At 49.1% G+C, this 21,350-nt stretch overlaps 1 protein-coding gene across 2 annotated transcripts in view; it reads right to left on the bottom strand.

Annotated features, from left to right (window-relative positions):
- KIRREL3 (kirre like nephrin family adhesion molecule 3) overlaps nucleotides 1-19,316 on the bottom strand; it is a 606,294-nt gene extending 586,978 nt beyond the window's left edge. For both annotated transcript variants that reach the window (XM_061406372.1, XM_061406371.1), the window contains exon 1: nucleotides 18,888-19,316. In XM_061406372.1, coding sequence (XP_061262356.1) covers nucleotides 18,888-18,942 — 55 coding nt within the window. In that variant the 5' untranslated portion in view covers nucleotides 18,943-19,316. The remainder of the gene's footprint in view (nucleotides 1-18,887) is intronic.
- Nucleotides 19,317-21,350: the final 2,034 nt, after the last annotated feature.

The raw sequence follows: 21,350 nt of genomic DNA on the forward strand, positions 1-21,350 counted from the left end.
AGGAAACAGATCTCTCTGAGAGCATCCAGAAAGAGCCAGCATTGCCCACACCTTGACTTCTGAGCCCAGCAAGACTCAGTTTAGACTTCTGGCCTCCAAAGCTGTAACACATCTGTGTTGTTCTAAGTCACTAAAGTTTGTAGTGATTTGCACAGCAGCCATAGGAAATTAATACAGCCCTTCTCAACTGAACCAGGGCATGCAGAAAACAATACAAGTAACTGTTTCTTCTCTTCTCCCAAGTATAACACATATCTAGCACCACTTTCGGAGAAGGCAATGGCACCCCATTCCAGTACTCTTGCCTGGAAAATCCCATGGATGGAGGAGCCTGGTAGGCTGCAGTCCATGAAGTCGAAAAGAGTCGGACATGACTGAGCGACTTCACTTTCACTTTTCACTTTCATGCACTGGAGAAGGAAATGGCAACCCACTCCAGTGTTTTTGCCTGGAGAATCCCAGGGAAGAGGGAGCCTGGTGGGCTGCCGTCCATGGGGTCACACAGAGTCAGACACGACTGAAGCGATTTAGCAGCAGCAGCACCACCACCACCACTTTAGGGGCTTCCCAGGTGGGAATCTAACTGCCAATGCAGGAGCCGAAAGAGATGAGGGTTCAATCCCTGGGTTGAGAAGATCACCTGGAGAACAGAGTGGCTACCCACTCCAGTATTCTTGCCTGGAGAATTCCATGGACAGAGGAGCCTGGTGGGCTACAGTCCATGGGGTTTAAAGAGTTGCACGTGACTGAAGCGACCTCTCATGCACACATGCACGCAGCACCATTTTAGCTGCAGAGGGAACACACTAACATTAATACAATGGCTGTCTTTCCGGGCATTTGAGTTTCATTCTCTTGATGAGTCCTGTTGAGAAAGGTCTCCTGGCCTCACCTGCTCCCCGAGAAAGCCATGTGGTGTCTTGCCCTGAAAAGAGACCGAGGATCCTAGCAGACCTGTCCTGGCCTTGGGCACCAGCTCACCACATCTGGACATGCTGCACCAGAGGGTGGCGAATACATCCTCTGTGCTTAGTGACCTTCACAGTGATTGAAAACACGCCTCCCTCAGGAACACCTCTGGAGGCAGGTGGGAGAGGATGCCTGGGTCCCTTTCACAGAAGAGGGCCACGACACAGAGGGTGGCAAATGAAAGGCAGAAGCTATCCAGACTGACACACTCCATCGTCTTCCCACGTGCGGAGCACGAGATGCGTGATGACTGGACTAGCAGGGTCTCTGCACAAACCGAGATCACAGGGCCAGCCCTCGCCTTCCAGGAGCTCACAGTTCTGAACGGAAGGCAGACAGGAAAAAGCCACTTCAATACGGGGTGACAAGAGAGCTTGGAAGGAGGCAGGAAGGGCAGCTCTATTTCCTTGTGAGGAGGGAGGTCAGGGAAGCCCTCCAGGAGGCAAGGTGAGCTGACCCTTAGGGTGGAAGTTAGCCAGACCAACATGGGGGAAAGGGGAGGTCCTAGTGAGGCAGGCTGGGACGTGGGACGCTTTGCTGTAGTGCCTGCACCTGGACAAATGTATCCTCAAGTAACAAAATACAAAGAAACTATAAGGGACTAAAAATTACTGCATGCATGCCAGTTGGGGCCAATTATCAACAACAAGATACAAGGAAATCAAAAAGCCCAACGCCACTTCTGAAGAACTAGGAATAAAAGCAGGGTACTGTGCATGCTTTGTACACACACCACCCCCAAAGGGGTGGACAGACCACTTAAGGCACCCGTCGAGCCTGAGCCCTGGACACACCCCTACCGTCACTCCATATAAGGAACCAGCTTGGCTTCCCTGATCAAGTGAGAGAGCAAGAGAAACTGGTAGGGGCCCCAATAAAGTCTGGTCTGAATTTCTTGCCTGGCCTCTGGTCAATTTCTATTGATTAAGGAGGCCAAGCACCCTGGTCAGTAACATTTCCAAGGGGGAAGGAAATTAGGCGAGGAAACCAAGACATGTGAGGGAGCAGAGGGCACTCAGAGATGCCCCCAGCTCAGCTGGGCTGGAGTGAAGGGTGCATGAGAGAAGAGGGAGGCCTGATTTCTGTCCTGAAGATCTTTCATCCTGAAGGTGTTGGGAGGCCATCAAAGGAACGACAACCGTTTAAAAGACAGAGACCTCTGTGACCCCAATCTGGGACACTTGCCCATCTTTATGGCTAAGCTACTCAAGAACTTCATAATAAAATTTTTAAACCTTCTTCTGTTCAAGTGTGTGCCTTCATGGTCCCCATCTGGGTCGGGAGAGTTAAAGCTGTTCTTTGAACCCTACAGTCTTCTGATCTCTGGGAGACCAGACTATCTGTCTCCCACATGAGTCTCAGCTCCTCAGTCTTTCTGTCTGTCCGTCTGTCTCTCCTCGCGAACCTGAGGGTTGCACCTGTGTCTTTCTCCCCCTTCCACTCTCCTATCACGTCGTCACTGAGACATCTGGGAACACGCACAGTGCACACTCAGTGGCCCCTGGAGGGGCTGAGGGTGTCTTCAAATCAGGCACTGGCCCCACGTCTCTCTCCTCCCGTCGTCATATTCATCAGCTCTTGCATCCAGTTTCCTATCGGTGATCCAGGTTGAAGAAAGAGGCCCAGAGGCCTAGTGATGAAAACATCCTTTTTTATGAACTGAAAGCTAAAATGACAGTGAGCAACTAGTAGATCCCAGTTCACAATGAAGCAAATATCGATGTCTGTATTGACCTTGAAGAGTTTTTTTTTTTTTTTTTTAAAGCAACAACAACATAACAAGGACTCTCAGGGTACATTATTATATACATGTGGAATCTGGACCAAACAGAAAATCCATCTTTTATGGTCATGAGCAACTCTGGTGTACAGCCTTGGCTTAAAATACACATCCCTGAAGCACAGGTGGAAAAAAAACACCCCACTGTCCTGAGCTACGGTCTGTCCTGTCAGCACAGATCATTACGGCTCTCCTGGCATCCCTGAGGGCGTCAGGGCTGAGAGTCACACGGAAAGGGACGATTCTCAGAGCGTGTCTCGGTGATGGCTGGGTAAAGCTGCTATGTTCTAAACTGCATGTTCTTGGCCCTAGCGCTTGTCTGGTTTCCTAGCTCAGGTTGTTGTTGCTGTTGAGTCGCTAAGCTGTGCCCAGCTCTTTTGTGACCCCATGGAATGTAGCCCATCGGGCTCCTCTGTCCATGGGATTCTCCAGGCAAGAATACTGGAGTGGGTTGTCACTTCCTTCTCCAGGGAATCTTCTCGACCCACAGATCGAACCCAGGTCTCCTGCACTGGCAGGTGAATTTTTTACCATCTGAGCCACCAGGGAAGTCCTTCTTAGTTCAGGATCCATGGAAACTCCCAGGTCTATTCTCACCATCAAAGTCATTCTAAGATAACACGATATATTGAATAAAAACTCTGAGAGGCAGCTTTCACGAGTCATCTTGCTTCCACTGGTTGAAAACCGCTCTCAAGGCCCCTCGCTGTTGTTCTTCAGTCGCCCAGTCACGTCCGACTCCTTGCGACCCCATTGAATGCAGCACACCAGACTTCCCTGTACTTCACCATCTCCGTGTACTTGCCATGGGAACCTCATGAACTGTTTAAAAGAACAAGACTCCTTGTACAGAATAAGGTAATATATCAGGATTTACATGAAGCAAGGTTGGGTGTGAGGGGTAGAGTGGATCCAGGGCAGTCCGGTGCCAGAAAATGCACCACCAGAAACCTGTTTTCCTTTTATGGACAAGCATCTATGAAGCTGTTATTTTAAAGTATCTCAGTGTTTACTGAGGGAAAGTCGTGACCTCCACACTGGTGTCTGGTAGACATTCACATTCACTGAAACCTACTCAACAAAAGCAGCAAAACTGTTTGCTATAAAGGTTATTCATATTGGGATTTGAAAAAACATTTCCAGTTCATATGGTTGCGACCCTATGGAGCCCAGCCTCCTCTGTCTGTGGGATTCTCCAGGCAAGAATACTGGAGTGGATTGTCATGCCCTTCTCCGGGGGGTCTTCTGGACCCGGGGATCGAACTCGCCTCTCTTGCATCTCCTGCCGTGGCCGGAGAGTTCTTCATCACTAACACCACCTGGGTTGCAACAGCTCTTACAGATGTAAACAGCCCTGCCCTGCCTGTGTAAACATTTAAGGCAGACGATATCAGACTCAGACTAAGATGTTGACAGTGTGAGAAGACTAAGACAATTGCACTTAAAATTTTCATTGTTCAGTCGCTAAGTTGTGTCTATTTGTGACCTCATGGACTGCAGCACACCAGGATCCCCTCTCCTCCACTACCTCCCAGGGTTTGCTCAGATTTACATCCATTGATTCGGTGATGCTATCCAACCATCTCATCCTCTGTCATCCCCTTCCATCAGGTGGCCAAAGTACTGGAGTTTCAACATCAGTCCTTCCAATGTATATTCAGGGTTGATTTCCTTTCGGATTGACTAGTGTGATCTCCTTCTTGTAGTTGATCTCCTTGCACTTAAAAATATAGCAGTGTATATATTTTTATTTTCCTTGACAAGAACTCGGTGGTGTGGACTTTTTAGAAAATAAATATCTGCTAATAATGAGAGGGGAATGCAGATTTTCTATTATTATTCACAGAAGAACAGGCAAGGACAGGAATCGGTTTCTCTGGATGATATTTCTTGATTCTGATCAGCTCAGCATTCAGTTGCTTTCAGTTATAAAGTATGGATTTCTATCTGTAAATACCCCTGCCCTGATTTGATGAAGAGGAAAACCCAAGGCAAAGCTCATGTCCAGAGAAGCGGGCATCCAGGTGGATTTGGAGCCCCGGCAACGGCTGACAGCACACTGCTGATGTGATCCGTGTGTTCCACTAAAGGACTTAGTTGGTGGAATAAGAAAGAGGGTTTCATCTTTCACGTGGGGATCTTCCAGCCTGGCATTCTTCCTCTATATTCCTCTGATTCGATCTAAAGGAGCTTGGAAAACTTCGAAGAACTTTCATGTTTTGCTAGTTTATCATAAGTGTCTATTTTAAATCAATATTATGATTTCAAGCATGGCCTAGGTAGATACAAGCCATCTTCAGAAATAACTTCTGACACAAGATAAGATGTACCTGCAGCAGGATCCAAAGCGAGGAGAGTCGAAGGCTGAACAGCATGCAGACTCCTCTGCTTTCCGAGAGTCCTTTCTGTTTCTTCCTAACGACCAGTATTAATCATTTCAGAAGCATGTGGTCTTCTGACATTTTCATTCTTCTAGACTTGACACAAAGGAGGGTTTTGATGTCCTGAGTTTCTTTTCCTGTGGAGTAGCTCCGTTCTCACAGGGCACGGCTCATACCAGGCTAACTTCTCCCTAAGCAGAATGGGGTTTCACTTTTTTTTTTTTTTTAAATCAATCCACAGAGGGAAAGTTAGGTGGTAGCTTCTCATGAAGAAATTAGCACTTAGCTTTCAAAACGTTAAGCTGAACTGGAGAGCGGTGGAGGTAAAGAGCAGCGCCAGCCGTGGAGGAGAGCGTCTCAAATTCTTACTCATGCTTTTGCATAAGGGGAGATGACTTCTTTCATTTTTATCAGTGCTTTTTCCCAAGTCCTACACGTTAGGAAGGAGAAGGACCAGAGGTGATGCCAGAGGTTTCTGTGGCTTACAAAAGACCCGTGGGACCAGAATTCCTCCTCAAGGGATGGGCAGCAAAGGATTTGGGTCTTCATCCAAATTTCTGAAGTGATGGTCCTATGCTTATTGGCCTTCCCTAGTGGGTCAGATGGTAAAACGTCCGTTTGCAATGCATGAGACCTGGGCTTGATCGCTGGGTTGGGAAGATCCCCTGGAGAAGGAAATGGCAACCCACTCCAGTATTCTTGCCTGGAGAATTCCATGGACAGAGGAGCCTGGTGGGCTACAGTCCGTGATGGTATGACCTATGGGCAAGTTATGGAATCTAAGCCTTAGTAGTTCTCATCTGCAAAAGGCTATGACAGGCCTGGCTTTTTATCACGTGGCTGAGAGGATTAAGTAGGTGAATGCAGGCAAACTCAGCAAAGGACCTGGCCACAGGCTTCAACAGCGCTTTCCCATGGCTGGTTCCAGCTTTAGATCAGATCAGATCAGATCAGTCGCTCAGTCGTGTCCGACTCTTTGCAACCCCATGAATCGCAGCACGCCAGTCCTCCCTGTCCATCACCATCTCCGGGAGTTCACTCAAACTCACGTCCATTGAGTCGGTGATGCCATCCAGCCATCTCATCCTCTGTTGTCCCCTTCTCCTCCTGCCCCCAATCCCTCCCAGCATCAGAGTCTTTTCCAGTGAGTCAACTCTTCACATAAGGTGGCCAAAGTACTGGAGTTTCAGCTTTAGCATCATTCCTTCCAAAGAAATTCCAGGGCTGATCTCCTTCAGAATGGACTGCTTGGGGCATCAATATTAGAGAAACACAAGGAGACTATGAGAAGTTTTGCTTCTTTTCTGTTCTCATCAAGAACGGAAAAGCTCTCTATGGAAGGAAGACTATGTTTGTAAAAGGAGAAAGGGCATCAAGTGGCCAAACTGGGGGACAGCAAAGCAGAGGATCACCTTGCTGCAACACCTTTTCCTATAGGGAAGAGAGATACCTCTATTATTTTTTGGCAAATTCTCAAATTACACAGCTCTGCTTGCCTCTCTGACCTGTGTTAGCATCCAATCTGCAGTTTTAAATGAGGTTTTGCAAACCTGATGCCAATGGTTTTCTTCTCTGACATGAGATGTTCACCCCTATGTGCCAGTGGAGCTGTTAGCAGAATGGACAGAGCATCCTACCTCCTCCCAACCCTATTGCAACCTCTCCCGCCCTCAGGAAGACAGGCAGTGAGGACTGGGCAGATGGCAGCTCTCCTGGCTCCTGAGAAAGTAGTGAGGGACGCTGGTGGTGACTCAGGTGTGGGAGGCTGCTCGGGCTTGAGCAAACCTCATCTAATCCCACTGGCAACTGAGACCTAATGGTTGGCCACACAACGTCTGACCATTTCAGGCAACATAAACGGCCAGTTCCACCAGCCCCTCAGGCTACACAGAGGAGACTGGTGAGGGATGCTCAAAAGATACCTCGTCCTTCCTTTATCTCACAGCCCACTATCTTAGTTTATGATGCTTGTGGTTTGACCCTGAGCCTTTGGTCCATCCTGCTTGTAATTCTCAAAAGGTAAACAAGGCAGCTGCCTCCCCCTAGAAGATAAAGGAAGAGACTAGGAGTTCTTGGGGCTGAGAGGACCCCTCCACTTCCCTCAGACAGAGCACAGGGCATCAGTTACCAGTGCCCACTTCAGGATTTGGTTACCCTGCCCAGAAAGACACACTTTCAAACAAGCAGCCACGGCTCACAGCAATTTTTTAATGGTGACTGTTTCAGTCCAGAGGTAAAAAAACAGAGTGACTCCTCTTGAGCCTGCCCAGGAGATCAGGGATAATGAGGACTAATTTTAGCATGTTTGTTTGGCTTTTTCAGCAGCGGAGGGGAGCAGCAGCAGAAATACTGGCTCCTGGATCATTAAAGGGGCAAACACTTGAGAGGGGCATGGGCTCTCCTGGGGAGAAGCAGGATTCCTGGCTGCCAGCCGCCCGCCTGGGAGGACTAGCCCCCCCATCACCCCCAGGACAGACCTCGTTAGCTGAGAGCTCTCTCACCCCCTCTCTCTGTAGCTCTTCCAAGCCACTTGAGCACTTTTAACTGTGCCCACCTACCTCCTGCCATTCCACGCAGGCATGTATTCCCCTTAGCGCTCTGCCCTCTTATCCATCAGAAAGAGGAGAAAGGAAGGGAGCCTCCTTGGGGAGCCTCTGCCGCCAGGAAAGCCTGCGCCTCCCTCCCATGCCCTCTGCCCACACTCAGCTGCCCCAGCCCGGTGGCCCGGGGCAGAGAGGGGCCCTGGTACCCTGGCCTGGGAGCCTCTCTCTCTTCCTGGTACTAAGGGACAGCCCTGGGCCGCCTGCTCTCAGCTCACTCTTGGGCTTTGCAAGCGCTGCTGCTGCCACCATCAGGCAGATGTAGGAACTGCAGAGCTCACCTGGTTTTTAAGATCCCAAAACTTTCTGTTTAATGTTCCACCAGCTCTTGACCAATGTGGTCCTAAGACAAACACAGGCCCTCTCCCCACCAGACACACGGACCCAGTGTCTTATGCAAGACAAAGACTTCAGAATCCAGCTCCCCAAAGAAATGGCACTTCCTGTGATCGTGGGGTAGACTCCAGCATCCTTAAGCGAGGCACAGAAAAGTGCGGGCCCTCGGATGTGGAGAACAAAGCCACGGAGAGGTTAACTGGCAGTTGTTCTCCTTCTGTGACCAGGACAGTGGGGCAGGGAAGGAAGGCGGTCGCTCCCTGTGCAGCACTGGGACGGGCCCCCAGGAGACAACTCAAGTTCCTGTCCCCTGCACGCCTGCATGATGAGCCAGCCCGGCCCCATGTCACTCTGAAGCTGCCATAGCTCCCAGCATCGCCAAAGGTGACAGGTGGCCTGTCACACTGTGCCGGAGCTGCGACCCCCGTGACAGGTGCAGGTGGCTGACAGAGATGGGCACTGGCATGCGGGAGAGAACAGAAGGCCCAACTGTTTCTTGGGAGGGGTCAGTGGCTGCCAGAGGGTATTTCTCTTGGCAGTGTTCCTGGTGACCCGATGGCCATTCAAGGCCTTGCTGGGAGAGGAAGAGCTTTCTATAGGGCAAGACCATACTTTAAACTCTCGGGGTCTTTCCTCTGTCCTCCGTGGGGGCGTCTCAGCTTCTGCTGTGGTGCGTGGTGAGGTGGGGGTGTCAGACGGACTGCTTTTTCTTTCTTTCACTTTTCCCCACATTTCATTTTTTTGGCCACACTCGTGGCATGCAGAACTTCCCTGACTAGGGATCGAACCTGCGCTTTGCTGCAGTGGAAGCATGGAGTCTTAACTGCTGGACTGCAAGGGAAGTCCATGTTTCAGTATTTCAATATTCATTCATCTCCTATGTGCTGAGTAGGGTATAAAAGAAATGGAGGTTTTAATCAACCAGCCTTGTGTTTGCTTTCATTTTTGTCAGAACAGCCACAAAAGGAGTTTCCCAGGTAGCATCTCCTTGGTTGCTATTCAACCCAAAAGGCCAACCTGTCATTTCTCCCTGGCAAGAGAGGCCTGGAAACCTTGAACCCTCAAGATAACGCTGAAAGTCAGACAAAGGAAGGGATCAACTCAGGAAGAGTCTGGAGTCAAAACAAGAGAGAGAGCTGCAACTTGGGGTCACGGTTCAAAGGTCAGCTTCCAAATTTCCATAGGGCACCCCCAATGCCTTCCTCTGTGCCTGGGCACTGAGGACTCACACAGGTTCTAAGAACATGGCTCATCTCAGGCCCCAGCTTAGCAGCCTCTCCTGCATCTGTCCATGTTGCTGATGCGGATCCACCAGCATCTTGAGATGCACGAAGGCTTCTGGACCACACAGTCAGCTGGATGGGGAGCCAGTGCGGTCAAGCAGCTGAACCTCTCCGAGGTTTATGACTATAGATGATTCTCACTGCTATCACGGTGATGAATGAAGTACCGCTTGTGGAAGGTCATGTGAAAACACTAAATTATCATCATTGTCATCCTGACCACCGTAATTATGGCCGCTGCTGCTGCCACCAACCACAACCCAAGGAATCTGTCTAGTACCTACAAGAAAATGAGCTGGACAAAGAGATCTGTAACACATCACAGACCTCCTAGATGGTAGAAGATGGTAGAAGAATGTATTGTCTAAATAGATTGCTGTTAATAGATAATATTTAGGAACTCTTGGAATTCTGATGTCATCTAGGGCTGGAGGAAGCACAAGCTGGAATCAAGATTGCCGGAAGAAATATCAATAACCTCAGATATGCAGATGACACCACTCTTATGGCAGAAAGTGAAGAAGAACTAAAGAGCCTCTTGATGAAAGTGAAAGAGGAGACTGAAAATGTTGGCTTAAAACTCAATATTCAGAAAACTAAGATCATGGCATCCGGTCCCATCAGTTCAGTTTAATTCAGTTCAGTCACTCAGTCATATCCAACTCTTTGCAACCCCATGAATTGCAGCATGCCAGGCTTCCCTGTCCATCACCAACTCCCAGAGTTACTTCATGGCAAATAGATGGGGAAACAGTGGCTGACTTTATTTTTCTGGGCTCCAAAATCACTGCAGATGGTGATTGCAGACATGAAATTAAAAGACGCTTACTCCTTAGAAGGAAACTTTTGACCAACCTAGACAGCATATTGAAAAGTAGAGACATTACTTTACCAACAAAGGTCCATCTAGTCAAGGCTATGGTTTTTCCAGTGGTCATATATGGATGTAAGAGTTGGACTATAAAGAAAGCTGAGCACTGAAGAATTGATGCTTTTGAACTGTTGGAGAAGACTCTTGAGAGTCCCTTGGACTGCAAGGAGATCCAACCAGTCCATCCTAAAGGAGATCAGTCCTGGGTGTTCATTGGAAGGACTGATATTAAAGCTGAAACTCCAATACTTTGGCCACCTGATGCAAGGAGCTGACTCATTTGAAAAGACCCTGACGCTGGGAAAGATTGAGGGCAGGAGAAGAAGGGAACGACAGAGGATGAGATGGTTGGATGGCATCACTGACTTGATGGACATGGGTTTTGGTGGACTCTGGGAGTTGGTGATGGACAGGGAGGCCTGGCGTGCTGCAATTCATGGGGTTGCAAAGAGTTGGACATGACTGAGCAACTGAACTGAACTGAGTCTATTCTTCAATCTCCTTCATAGGAACCAACTCTTCCATTATCATTATTATTATTTGCCAGCAGGAGATTCACTTTATTATTATTTTTACTGAAGTATGCTTGAATTACAATGTTGCATTAATTTCTGCTGTAGAGCAAAGTGATTCAGTTGTATGCACATATGCATTCTTTTTAGTATTCTTTTCTATTAGGGACTCTGGACATTGAATATAGTTCTCTGTGCTATACAGTAGATCCTGCTATCCCTGCTGACTCCTCCATTTCTGGTGGCCCGAATTCCAGTCTGAGCCTTTCAGGAGACACTAGGGTTAGCTGTGGACACTCTTGGAGGTGTCACGGTCTCCTTCCTGCACAATGATGCAGGGTTTGGCTTCACCCCTGAGCTTGTCCTGCCAGCACCACCTCCCCCCGCCCTGCCGTTTCCTGAAGAGAACAGAACAGAGTGTAAAACATGCGGGTGGACCTGATGACGTTCTTTACTCTTGAATGAAAGGTTACTTGCTGCTAGAGATCGGTAAGCATTTCTAACCTCTGAGTACAATCATTTAGCTTGTAACCTTGCTGCCCGCAAAGCCAGGGAAGCTTAGCTGCCTCTTAAGAAGAGGAAAGAAATCCCTGGCAGACTGTCCCCAGGCACCTCTTGCTTGTCTCATCCTGTCTCAGTCTCCCTTTTTTATTTACCATTCGTCCTCAGGCTGCCTCCACCTCAACCTAGCCTGCCAGGGGCCCCAGAAACTGGAAACCCTCATTCCTGGCACAGTCCGTCCGACTGACAGTCCAGTGTGTAGTTGACCATCCCTGCTTCTGCCTTCTCCATGGTCCCGTCCACATTCTTTATCCAGTCCTTTACTATGCATCTACCTACTACCCTTCTCTGCCTTCCCTCTAGAATCTAGACCAACAGTGAAAGTCATAACTTCCCACTTATTCTCTTGCTCACTTGTCCATCCTTTTACACATTACCATGTAGGAAGATGAGTGAGCGTATTTCCATTCAATTCTCCATTTTTAAGCCCCTTGTGAAACACAGGGAGTACCAAGAAAGATAACATGTTGATCCCTCTCTTTTTTTTTTTTTTTGTCCATTGAACCCATAGTATAGAGAGGATTACAACCACTCATGATTTTTCTAAAGAATAGACTTAATGCTGACAAGCCATCCTCAAAATATTTAGCGTGGTATTCACGACCATTCACAAGCTTCCTCATCACACAGCATCCCAGCCCCCAAGTAAACCACTGCTTCTGAACCCTGACATGCCTGTCCTACCTTCTGACTTGTGCACACTCTCTGAGGTACCACCTGGAACCCTCTTTCTTTGCAGCATCGGAAGAACCCTAGACATCTTTTACGATCAATTCACCTCCTCTGCGAAGCCTTTGTTAACACCTTCAGCCAACCCCGCTGTTCTCAGAACACTCTGACTGCTCTGAGCTGTTGAACTGTAATGACAAGTCCAACTGTCTGCTCCCTGACTAGTCTGAGAGCTCCCCTGGGGCAGAAACACACCCTCAGTCATCTTCCCATCAAAAGCCCCTGGCACAGTGCCCACCACACAGTAGGCCCCCAACGAGGGCTGGCTGAGTGGACAGGATGGAGCTTTGGTGTCATACAAAGGTGCTTCATCACAAAGGAAGGAGAAAGAAACGAGGCCCTCTGAGACCCAGACTGCATGGAGCCCCCCGGGGAAGAGTGTGGAAAGGCGAAAATGATGTTTGGTAGTCATTGCTGCAACTGTCAGCACCAGATTTCAAATTCTTGTCTTCTAGACATTCGTTAGAAAGAATGTGAACTTGCAACATCTGTCCAGTGAACACAGGCCAAGTAAGCAGACCATCGAGATAATCCGGCCTGATGCGCACACCTCCTTTCAATAGTGACAAATGCATGCCATGGCAGCATTTGTTTCAGTCATCAAATAAACAACCTCAGGCGAAATCTCCTTCACTTTGCCCATGAGGACAGTAACACCAGGTGGAAGATTAGAGGGAAAGCTCATCTCCCATTTCAGGAAAATGGCTGATGTGTTGTTAAGCCCTGGACATCACTACATTTTAGCAGTAAGTGTTGTATGTGTGTGTGTGTGGACCGGGAGTTCCTGGATGGGAGTAGGCTTGAAGTGGGCATGGTAAGGCTTCTGGACTCCTAGGAAAAATCTCTCTGTGGAATGTCAGGAGGTGTCTACGTTTGGCTCCTCCCTTGCCTTAATATCCAGCCAAGAGATGGATGAATGTCCGTCTCCCAGACTCCATGTCCCAGCCAGGCTGCAACACAAGACTTCTGTAAGGAGCAGCAGTCGCTCGTGCTGGCCACTATTTCCATGGTTTTAACTCGTTACCAGTGTGCCCAGGGAAAGCTGACATTTATTTAATCCTCATAGTGGTATTGACTGTGTACTCACGGAAACACTGTATGCTTACGGAACACATTTGTTTCCAAGCAGCTTATGCTAAATTGCAGTGATATAAAGGAAACACTTAACTAATATTGACATTTACTGACTTCTAAAAGTATACAGCCAGAATATGCACTTTTACCATTAACAGAGGAAGAAAAGGGGGAAAAAGCATCATATTTGATCCTTAGCTCTTTCAGTGGGTTAGAAGTAAAAAGCTAATGTTAAATATGGTGGTGGAGATCCCCAGTCTATGGCAACTGTGTGCGTTCTGTTTACTCCTCAAGCTGAGCAGAAAGTGGGACCTAGCGTTCTTTGCCCGCATGTGACAGAAGTATTCCAGTGATCCATAAGGCATCTATATTCTGATTTGATGGGCTCACCGAACAGGCTTCCCCCAGGGAAAAGGAGATGACACACGATGACATACAGAGCTGTATACCATCTCAATGCAGTAGACGCGGCATCATTCCCCTAACTGGAAACAAAATCCCACTCCATTTGGAATACTGGGCGAAGTCATCACAGCCTGGCACAGGATGCTGGCAGGCTTAGCTCCTTGCTCCCTTGTGGACAGTGGTGATGTGATATGAAACTTGCCGGTGCAGATGTCCCCAGGGCAGCAGCTCCATGGATGCTGGGGAGCCCACTGACTTTGAGGGATCACTGAGGCCCCAATTATTCTGCTTGGAGAACCACCAATATGGTCAAGATTGGCACAGTGGTGAGAGTCCCTGTATGCATTTCAGCAAGTTTCTGGTCTTGCTGATCTCCTCCAATTAGAACAGGCCTATTCCTGGTGGGGAGGGGGGCGGCAGTGGAATTCAGGGTCCCATTATTTCTAGACTGACCTTGATTTAAAAGGCCTGCACTGATTTTTCACCCAAAAGACATCTCAGCATCTTAGACGGATAAGGACAACAGCTGAGAAATGATGCTTAAGTCCATGTAAACCCCTCCCCCCACCAATTACCCAGAGACCCTAAAATGAATGCTCCTGACCCTCCTCCCCAATCCTCCATCACAGGCAATTTTCTTTCCTCGTTCATGTTTCCAAAACAGTTTATCTTTTTATCTCCTTGGAAGAAAAGTACTCTGCAAATCAAAGGAATCATTAGTATTGTTATTATTTTGCTATTGAAATCTCTTGAATTCACTAGGGATTATTCATGTGCTTTTTTGGGGCTGCAAACATAATGCCGCCTAAGTCACCCCCACTGGGCTGAACAAAAAAGAAAAATTGCATCTTCAGGCACACTGCCCTGTTCCACCCGGTCCCCTGCTGGCCCTGGCTCCTACCAACACAGGCGCACCAGGCAGAGGGCTCCTTGGTGGCAAGCCTGGCTCACTGCTGCCATGTTCCAGGCAAGATCTGTCTCTGTAACCCCAGAGGGAGGCCCTTGTGGGATCCTAAGTGCAGTGTGAAGGCCCTGACCCCAGCCCACGCCCCTCTCCCCCTGGGACATTTCTCCTCCCTTCTCTATAGGTCTGGCTGGCAGCTGAGAACTCCCCACCAGGCAGCAGACACCGTGACCACCCCCAGACCCAACAGACATGCCCAAGTCCCCGTCACCCAGGATGTCTCTGAAAGAAGAAGTGGTCCCACACCCTTGGCATTTGTGCATTGACTCTACCCCTCTAGACAAGCCATCAGACCACTTGGGGTGCCCGTGGGGGAAGCCTCACACTTATTCCTTGCCCCATCCTTTGTTCTATGACATTTCTGGGTAATGATAAATGCTTCCAAAGTTGCTGCTCATTCCCAGTTTCCTTTTCTAACGCCTTCTCAGCCTGTACCCCCAGCGTCTCCTCCATACTCCTGGCTGCCTCAGACACGCTCATGCTGTTTTCTAAGCCTCCCCACCAAGGGAGTTTCTTGCCAGTTGAAGCCTCTGGCCCTTGCTCCTCTGTTCTCATGCTTCCTGTCAGCCCCAGCCTGGCCCCCTTCATCCTGGCCCCTCTCTCTTCTCACACCCTATTTCACCCTCTCTCTGCATGTCGCTCTTCTATTTCCCTGGAGATTCACATCACCAAGAACCTCTGCCCCTCTGATGGCCATCTGACAGCCCTTCTGGTGATTTCTGCCAGCAAGTCAGGACAGCAAGTGGTTGAGAATCTTCCCAACAGGAAGATGGCACCCCGGATTAATCCTCAACTTAGAGATGCCACTGATGGGCAAGTGCAAGTTTTCGCTTTTGCCCCAAAACATCCAGAGCAGCACGGCGCACACACAAAGCCAATAAGAGAGCGGACTCCCGAGAATTAGAACTTTCAGACCCATCAAGTCACCAGGCAGGACAGGACACTCCGGGATGCTAGAGCAAAGCGTCACAGAGCAGGCAAGAGGGCGTGTTTCCTAGGAGCGGCCGAAGTAGGAGGCACTGAGTCTGTACCACCACATGTTCCCTGAACAGTCTCAGAACCTGAGATCTGACAGGAAGCAGGGTGTCCCCAGTCCTGCTGGGACATCGTCCCTCTAAAGACATTTACAATGTGGACGTGCAGGCTGGATGGGCCAGGTCTTGAAGATGAAGGAGGGCAGAGAAGGAAATCGTGGTGGGCAAACCAAAATGATAAAGGGAAAGACAGAGCGAGTTCCAAGCGCGTGGATGACAAGAGAATCAATTCCTTTTCACCCAGGGGCAGAACATGCTTCTTCTCTGCGGGAGGCAAATTGTGCTGTGACATTATCCCTCTCTGTATGGAGCATGCCGTCCTGACAGCGGAGGAAGAGGCAGCCCCAGCAAGGGAGAAGCCCACAAACAGCAGTCGCTGACACCTCTCCACTGCCTTGTGGGGAGCTGGGCCCGGGGACACCAGCTGGGCGGGAACGGAGGCATGCCATTTGGCTTTTCTACGGCCACCTCAAGAGTGGCCAACACATACTTAATCTCAATCTATCTGAAAAGCCCAAAGTTTACAAGATTAGGGGTATAGTATATCACTAACATAAATGATACCCAAATTTCACTCTCTAAAGAGGGGGTATGAAAAAAAAGTAACGTTGAATAGACATTCGACAAACTAAAAGAGAAAGGAGGATTGAAATGACTCTAAGAGTTGACTTAAGTGTTTTGCTTTTAAAGTCTTCGGAGTGCTGTTTGGAGCATCCCCTCTGTATGGGACACATGAGAGTTGTTTCCAGTGACTCCAGAATGACATGCAGGTTCCCATTGTGAGAGGCGTGGGACAGCAGACGGATGTGTCAGTAGAGGGCCACAGAAAGCCCTTAAAAGAGCCCTGGGCATTTGTTTTCTCCAAGTCGAGGGCCATCCCTGAGTCTCAGCACATTTCCTTGGAAAGCATCCCGGGAGGAAGGCACGCAGGAAGTGGCATCTGATGGCGTGGCTCAGTGTGTGTGTCGGGTGGGGTGCAACCACAGTCAGGGGGATGAGAGAGGGCATCACTCAGAGCCTGGGGAGGGGGGCTAGTCCCCTAGTGGCCTGTTGAAAGTGGATATGCTCTATCTGATACCTTGATAAATATATGGCACCAGGCAGGGGTTGGCATAGTATATGCCTTAAGCATACATGGGTAGAGGGTCAAATAGAACTCTCTGGGGAATTCACAAGACTGCAAACAACATCCACATTCACATCAATGCCCCCGATCAAGTCAAAAGATCTTCTATCCCAGTGAAGTCCATTAAATGCTGTCCCACTTGATCCTTCACTCCTGCAGTCAGACACGGTCAACTCAAGGACCCTACCGTACAATGTTCAGTAGTGTAGAGGGTTCTCATTGGCCAGGTCCACTTAGGTCTCCTTGTCTTTCTTTAGACCTGCTCTGGAGTCCAGGAATTCTCCAGAATTCCCTGTTCTGGAGTCCTGTGGACTATGCACCTACCATCTGGTAGGGCGGGCAAAGCTGGCCAAGCTCAGAATAGTCAGGAAGAGCAAGAAACTCTGAACTGCACGATGCTGTGGTTCCTTCCCACTGCCCTCGGGGCTAAGAGTAGAAGAAACAGAGCATTTAATCTCCATATATTTAAAGATTTATATGAGCAGCTCAAAAAATAGCTCCATACCCAGAAAGAAATAAGCAGAATAGAAGATGGACGCTGCGATGATTCCAATAGTCAGAGAACCACTTAGACAGCTACAGGCTTCTTGTGTCAACCTACAGGAGAGTCTCAGCTCAACCTTCTAGCACAATCAGTGGGCACAGTAAAACGTGCAATGGTCCGGGGAGCCTGGGTGTGGGACGGCCAGTTAGATCCTCTATTTGGGGATTCTACATGCAACTTCCTGAGTGAGTGAATGGTAAGAGGTAAACGAGGAGAGAGAGCATGTGTGCTGCTGTGTATGTGTATCCATAAGTGAGCACAAACACATTCAAGAAGGAGGGTCATCTCCCCAAGTGGTAATAGAACCCAAATTGTTTCTATACCAGTGTTCTGAGATAGTCCTTATTCATTCAGCCTGAAAACTCTGGGGAAGGCAATTTATCTTCCTGCTGTTGTAGAGAGCCCTGGTGAGAGGCAACACAACCACATGAATACATGAGTGTGTGTGTGTGCATGTGTGTGAGTGTGTACATCAGGATTATATACAATCAGGGACACATGCACACCCAGGTGGGGGAAGGGCCCCAGGTTAAATCAGGAGGGTCAGAAGCAAAGTTTGACAAGGAGGAAATCTGCAGTGACCACAAGCACCAGCGGAGGAGCCGGGAAGGAGGCATGGGTTTCAGCTTTCATCAGGGGGAGGCATGGAGACATGCTGTTTGCTTGCAAAGCCAGCCACCCATAGCGGTGCTGTGCTTTCTGGAAAAGTTTTACCCTTCATTTAATCAACAGATGGATGTGCTCTGTTGTGGATTTTTCTGAGAGAGTCCTGTTCCTCCCAGAGCTGTGCTGGCTGGCACAAACGCCGCCTCAGATGGCTGAGACAGCGGCCGGCATTCCAGGAGAGGGGAAAGGAAGCGGCTGACTAGTCCCTCAAACTCAATTCCACAGGTGACTCCGGATGCTGCTGGCTATGAGGGCACTCTCGCCATTCTTTTCTGGAACAGTCCTCCCCTCCCTCCAGGGCTACTGGCCCAGGCTGCTTTCAGGGGCAGGGAGCCCAAGGGGGCCAAGTTCTTTTGGGAAAGTCCATCGACTTCTCTGCCACTACTAAGCTGCAGAGAGGAAGCGTCTGCACCAGGGGGAGGGGGGCGGATTTCATTTTCTGCCCTGAAATCTAACGCCGTGTAGGACTCAGAATGCACTCTTATTCAGAGAAGCGGATGACACGCAATGAAACTCTTTAGAAGCTTTCCCCCAAAACTGCACATCACCCCCACGCTCCATTCGGTCATCGCAGCCCCCTCCGCACGCCTTCCCTTCCGAATACATTCGTGCAAGGCAGACCTTCCTCGAGCTGAAATAGCCACCTCAACAGAGCTCTCCTTCTCGACCCTCTCCTTCTCCAACCGGCGTCTGGAGGAGAGGAGGCGCCCAGAAGTTCAGAACCGCACCGCACGGCCACAGAGATGCCGCCTAATTAACATACAGGGAGCATAAAGAACTCATTTGCATTGGAGAGTTTGAGCTGGATGTTGACAAGTGAGGGGAGAAAGTCACCCTCCCTCCCCACCCGCAGCCCTGCCTTCCGAAGGAAAATAAACAGTACCATTTTGTTGCATTTTCAAAGGCAAAGAGGCGATGCCAGTGCCTCTCGGCCGGGCACCGGGAGACGCATCCATCAGTCCGAGTTCCCAAAGCCTGCCCACAATTTCTGCCCGCAGCCCTGACAACCCAGCCGACTTTCTTTGCAACTCCGGGCGGCACACGGGTCCTACCTTGGCTGAAGAGGAAGAAGCAGACGAAGAGCAGGTCGAGCTGGAAAGGTCTCATTCCTCCGCGCGCCGAGGGGAAGCCGGTGGGGCAACTTGGGTTCGCGGTGAGTTTCTCCTGCTGGGGGGCTCGCGGTGCTGCTCAGCCTCCGCCGCGGTCCTCCCGGGTTCGCGCCGACCATCTGTCTGTCTGTCCGTCGGTCCCTCCGGGTGGCCTGGGGCTCCGTGCCTCGGGGGATCCGCAGCCCAGACGAGGCAAGTTGCCTGTTTTCTAGCCTCCTCGGGAAGCCGGGCTCGTCAGCGACGTCCCCTCTCGGAGCAGCTCCATCCTCTGGCGCTCGGCATCCGAGGCACCCAGCTTCCTCCGGCGGCTCCTCCCACAGCCAGCGCGCGAGCGAGCCAGGGAGCGAGTGACGAGTGACAGAAGGGCTCCTTTCACTGAAGCTGGGGCGGGGGGAGAGGGAGGGGAAACGGGGCATAATTAAAGAGGAAACACTCGGAGAAAGGCGATCTTTGCAAAAAAGGAGGGTGTGCTGGTGGTGGCGGGGGGAGGCTCCTTTCTTTCTTTCCTTCTCTTTCTCCCCCTCCATGAGGGGAAATTCAGCTTTTGTCACCATCACTGACCAAAAGGCATTTTGAACAGGGAGCGGAGCTGAGACTTTTTGTCCACAGGACATAATGCTGTTTAAAGGAGTGAAGTGAAGGATGGCTGGATGTACCTAGCCTCAGTATAACAATATGCCTGCCTTGACTTTGCACGGGGTGGGGTGGGGGGCTCGGGGGTGTCCACCTTTCTCCAGGAAGGATTCGGCCAGTATGTGCAGCGGGAGTCTCCGAGTTGGGGAAGAGATAAGCGTGGTTTGCATTTTTGAGACTTTCCTAGGAGGGGGGCTCAGTAATAAAATGGGGATGTTTGCACCTTGGTTTTGCTTTGCGATACTGCTAGAAAACAAAATGAAGGAACTAGAGGGAAAACAGGTAAATGGGTGACACATGCCCCTTGATTATTATTATCCTGGTTTGTGCATTTCCTACCAAGGATGGGGAGCTGCCTGGTTTTACATTTGGAAGCTCTCCTGTAAGGAGCGCTCCATCCCTCTGTGTCTTTTTTCCAAGAGGTGCTGTGAATCCTACTGCGAAGGAGAGGCCAAGGTCATAGGCAGTGCCTCCTAAGAACCTTCAGGTCTTTTTTTTACCTGTCACCAAACTCACATTCAAATCAAACTCTATTTCCTCCCGGATATCAAAGCAAATTTATCTAGGTCTATTTACTTGATAGACATTTAGCTATGCCTGGTATAAGCAGGGCATTGGGGGAAATAAAATTGCAGGCAGAGTCCATGCCTTCAGGAGCTCGTAATTTAGTGTGGAACACCTATAACTATGAGGACAGTTACAAATCAGAGAACACACCTAACTATAAGGATAGTTACAAAGCAACACATAAAAATGTACAGCAGTATGCAGAAAAAGGGGGGTAATGAATAATGAGAGGGAAATGGAAGATGCTTCCTTGATTAGTGCCGCACAGTTATAAAATCAGTCATTACTTTCATCTGCCACTGGACCCTGGGGAGGTCTTTGGGGAAACTCTTAGCTTATAAGTATTACGTATTTGGGGGACTTTGCTGATTGCAAGATACATTCTAACTCCAAATTTCCATGTGGATCTTAACTTTTTAAAAAATGCATCCCTTAGTATTTATGAACAAGAAAGAGAGAAGGGGCACCCGTGAAAGTGTGTGCTAGTAGGAGCTGACATCTGGTTGTTGACATCAAAGGTCTACAAATTAGTAGGTGTCTGCTCTGTTGACTCTTCTATTCTTCACTTAATAGTTTATTTAACTGCATCCCTTAGAGGCTGTTAAACATATCAAAGGGAAATTTGTAAGCAAGCTTTGGTGGGGGGGAAATGCTTAGCAAAGGAAACTAAGAGGACCCAAAAGAGGCACCCCATCAGGTAAACTGCAAACAAGGTATCTAAATAAAGTGTCAGCATTGCCTTAGTCCAGGGACTTGCTATAACAGACAATGCAACAAAACAGAAGAGCCAATCAGGAAACACAAGCAAAAGATGAACAATAATTCTAAATAACATGTCAAATAACATATCAAAGGTGAAAACACAGCACGAATAGAAACGTGCTTTTATTGGGAGATTTTCATTGAATCTATGCAGGCAGGAAGAAATTTCAGGTCTGGGCATCATTCTTTAGGCCAACCTTGCTGTGAGTAAGACAAATAATTACAGAATATAGGTTGCACCTTACAAAGCAACATTTGATGTTTTAACTGACATTCATCCTTTAAGCTGTTGTTAATTCTGCTTGCTAATTCCTAAGTGGCCTGGGGCCCAGACTTGCTTAATTCGGACCCAGAAGGAAATAAATACTAGGAACCAAGGTCAGGAGCCCTGGGTCATGACCTGTGCAATCCACGGAAATCAGGCTCACATACAGGCACCTGCAA

The sequence above is a fragment of the Bos javanicus genome, chromosome 29 (assembly GCF_032452875.1).
Source record: "Bos javanicus breed banteng chromosome 29, ARS-OSU_banteng_1.0, whole genome shotgun sequence".
NCBI lineage: Eukaryota > Metazoa > Chordata > Mammalia > Artiodactyla > Bovidae > Bos > Bos javanicus.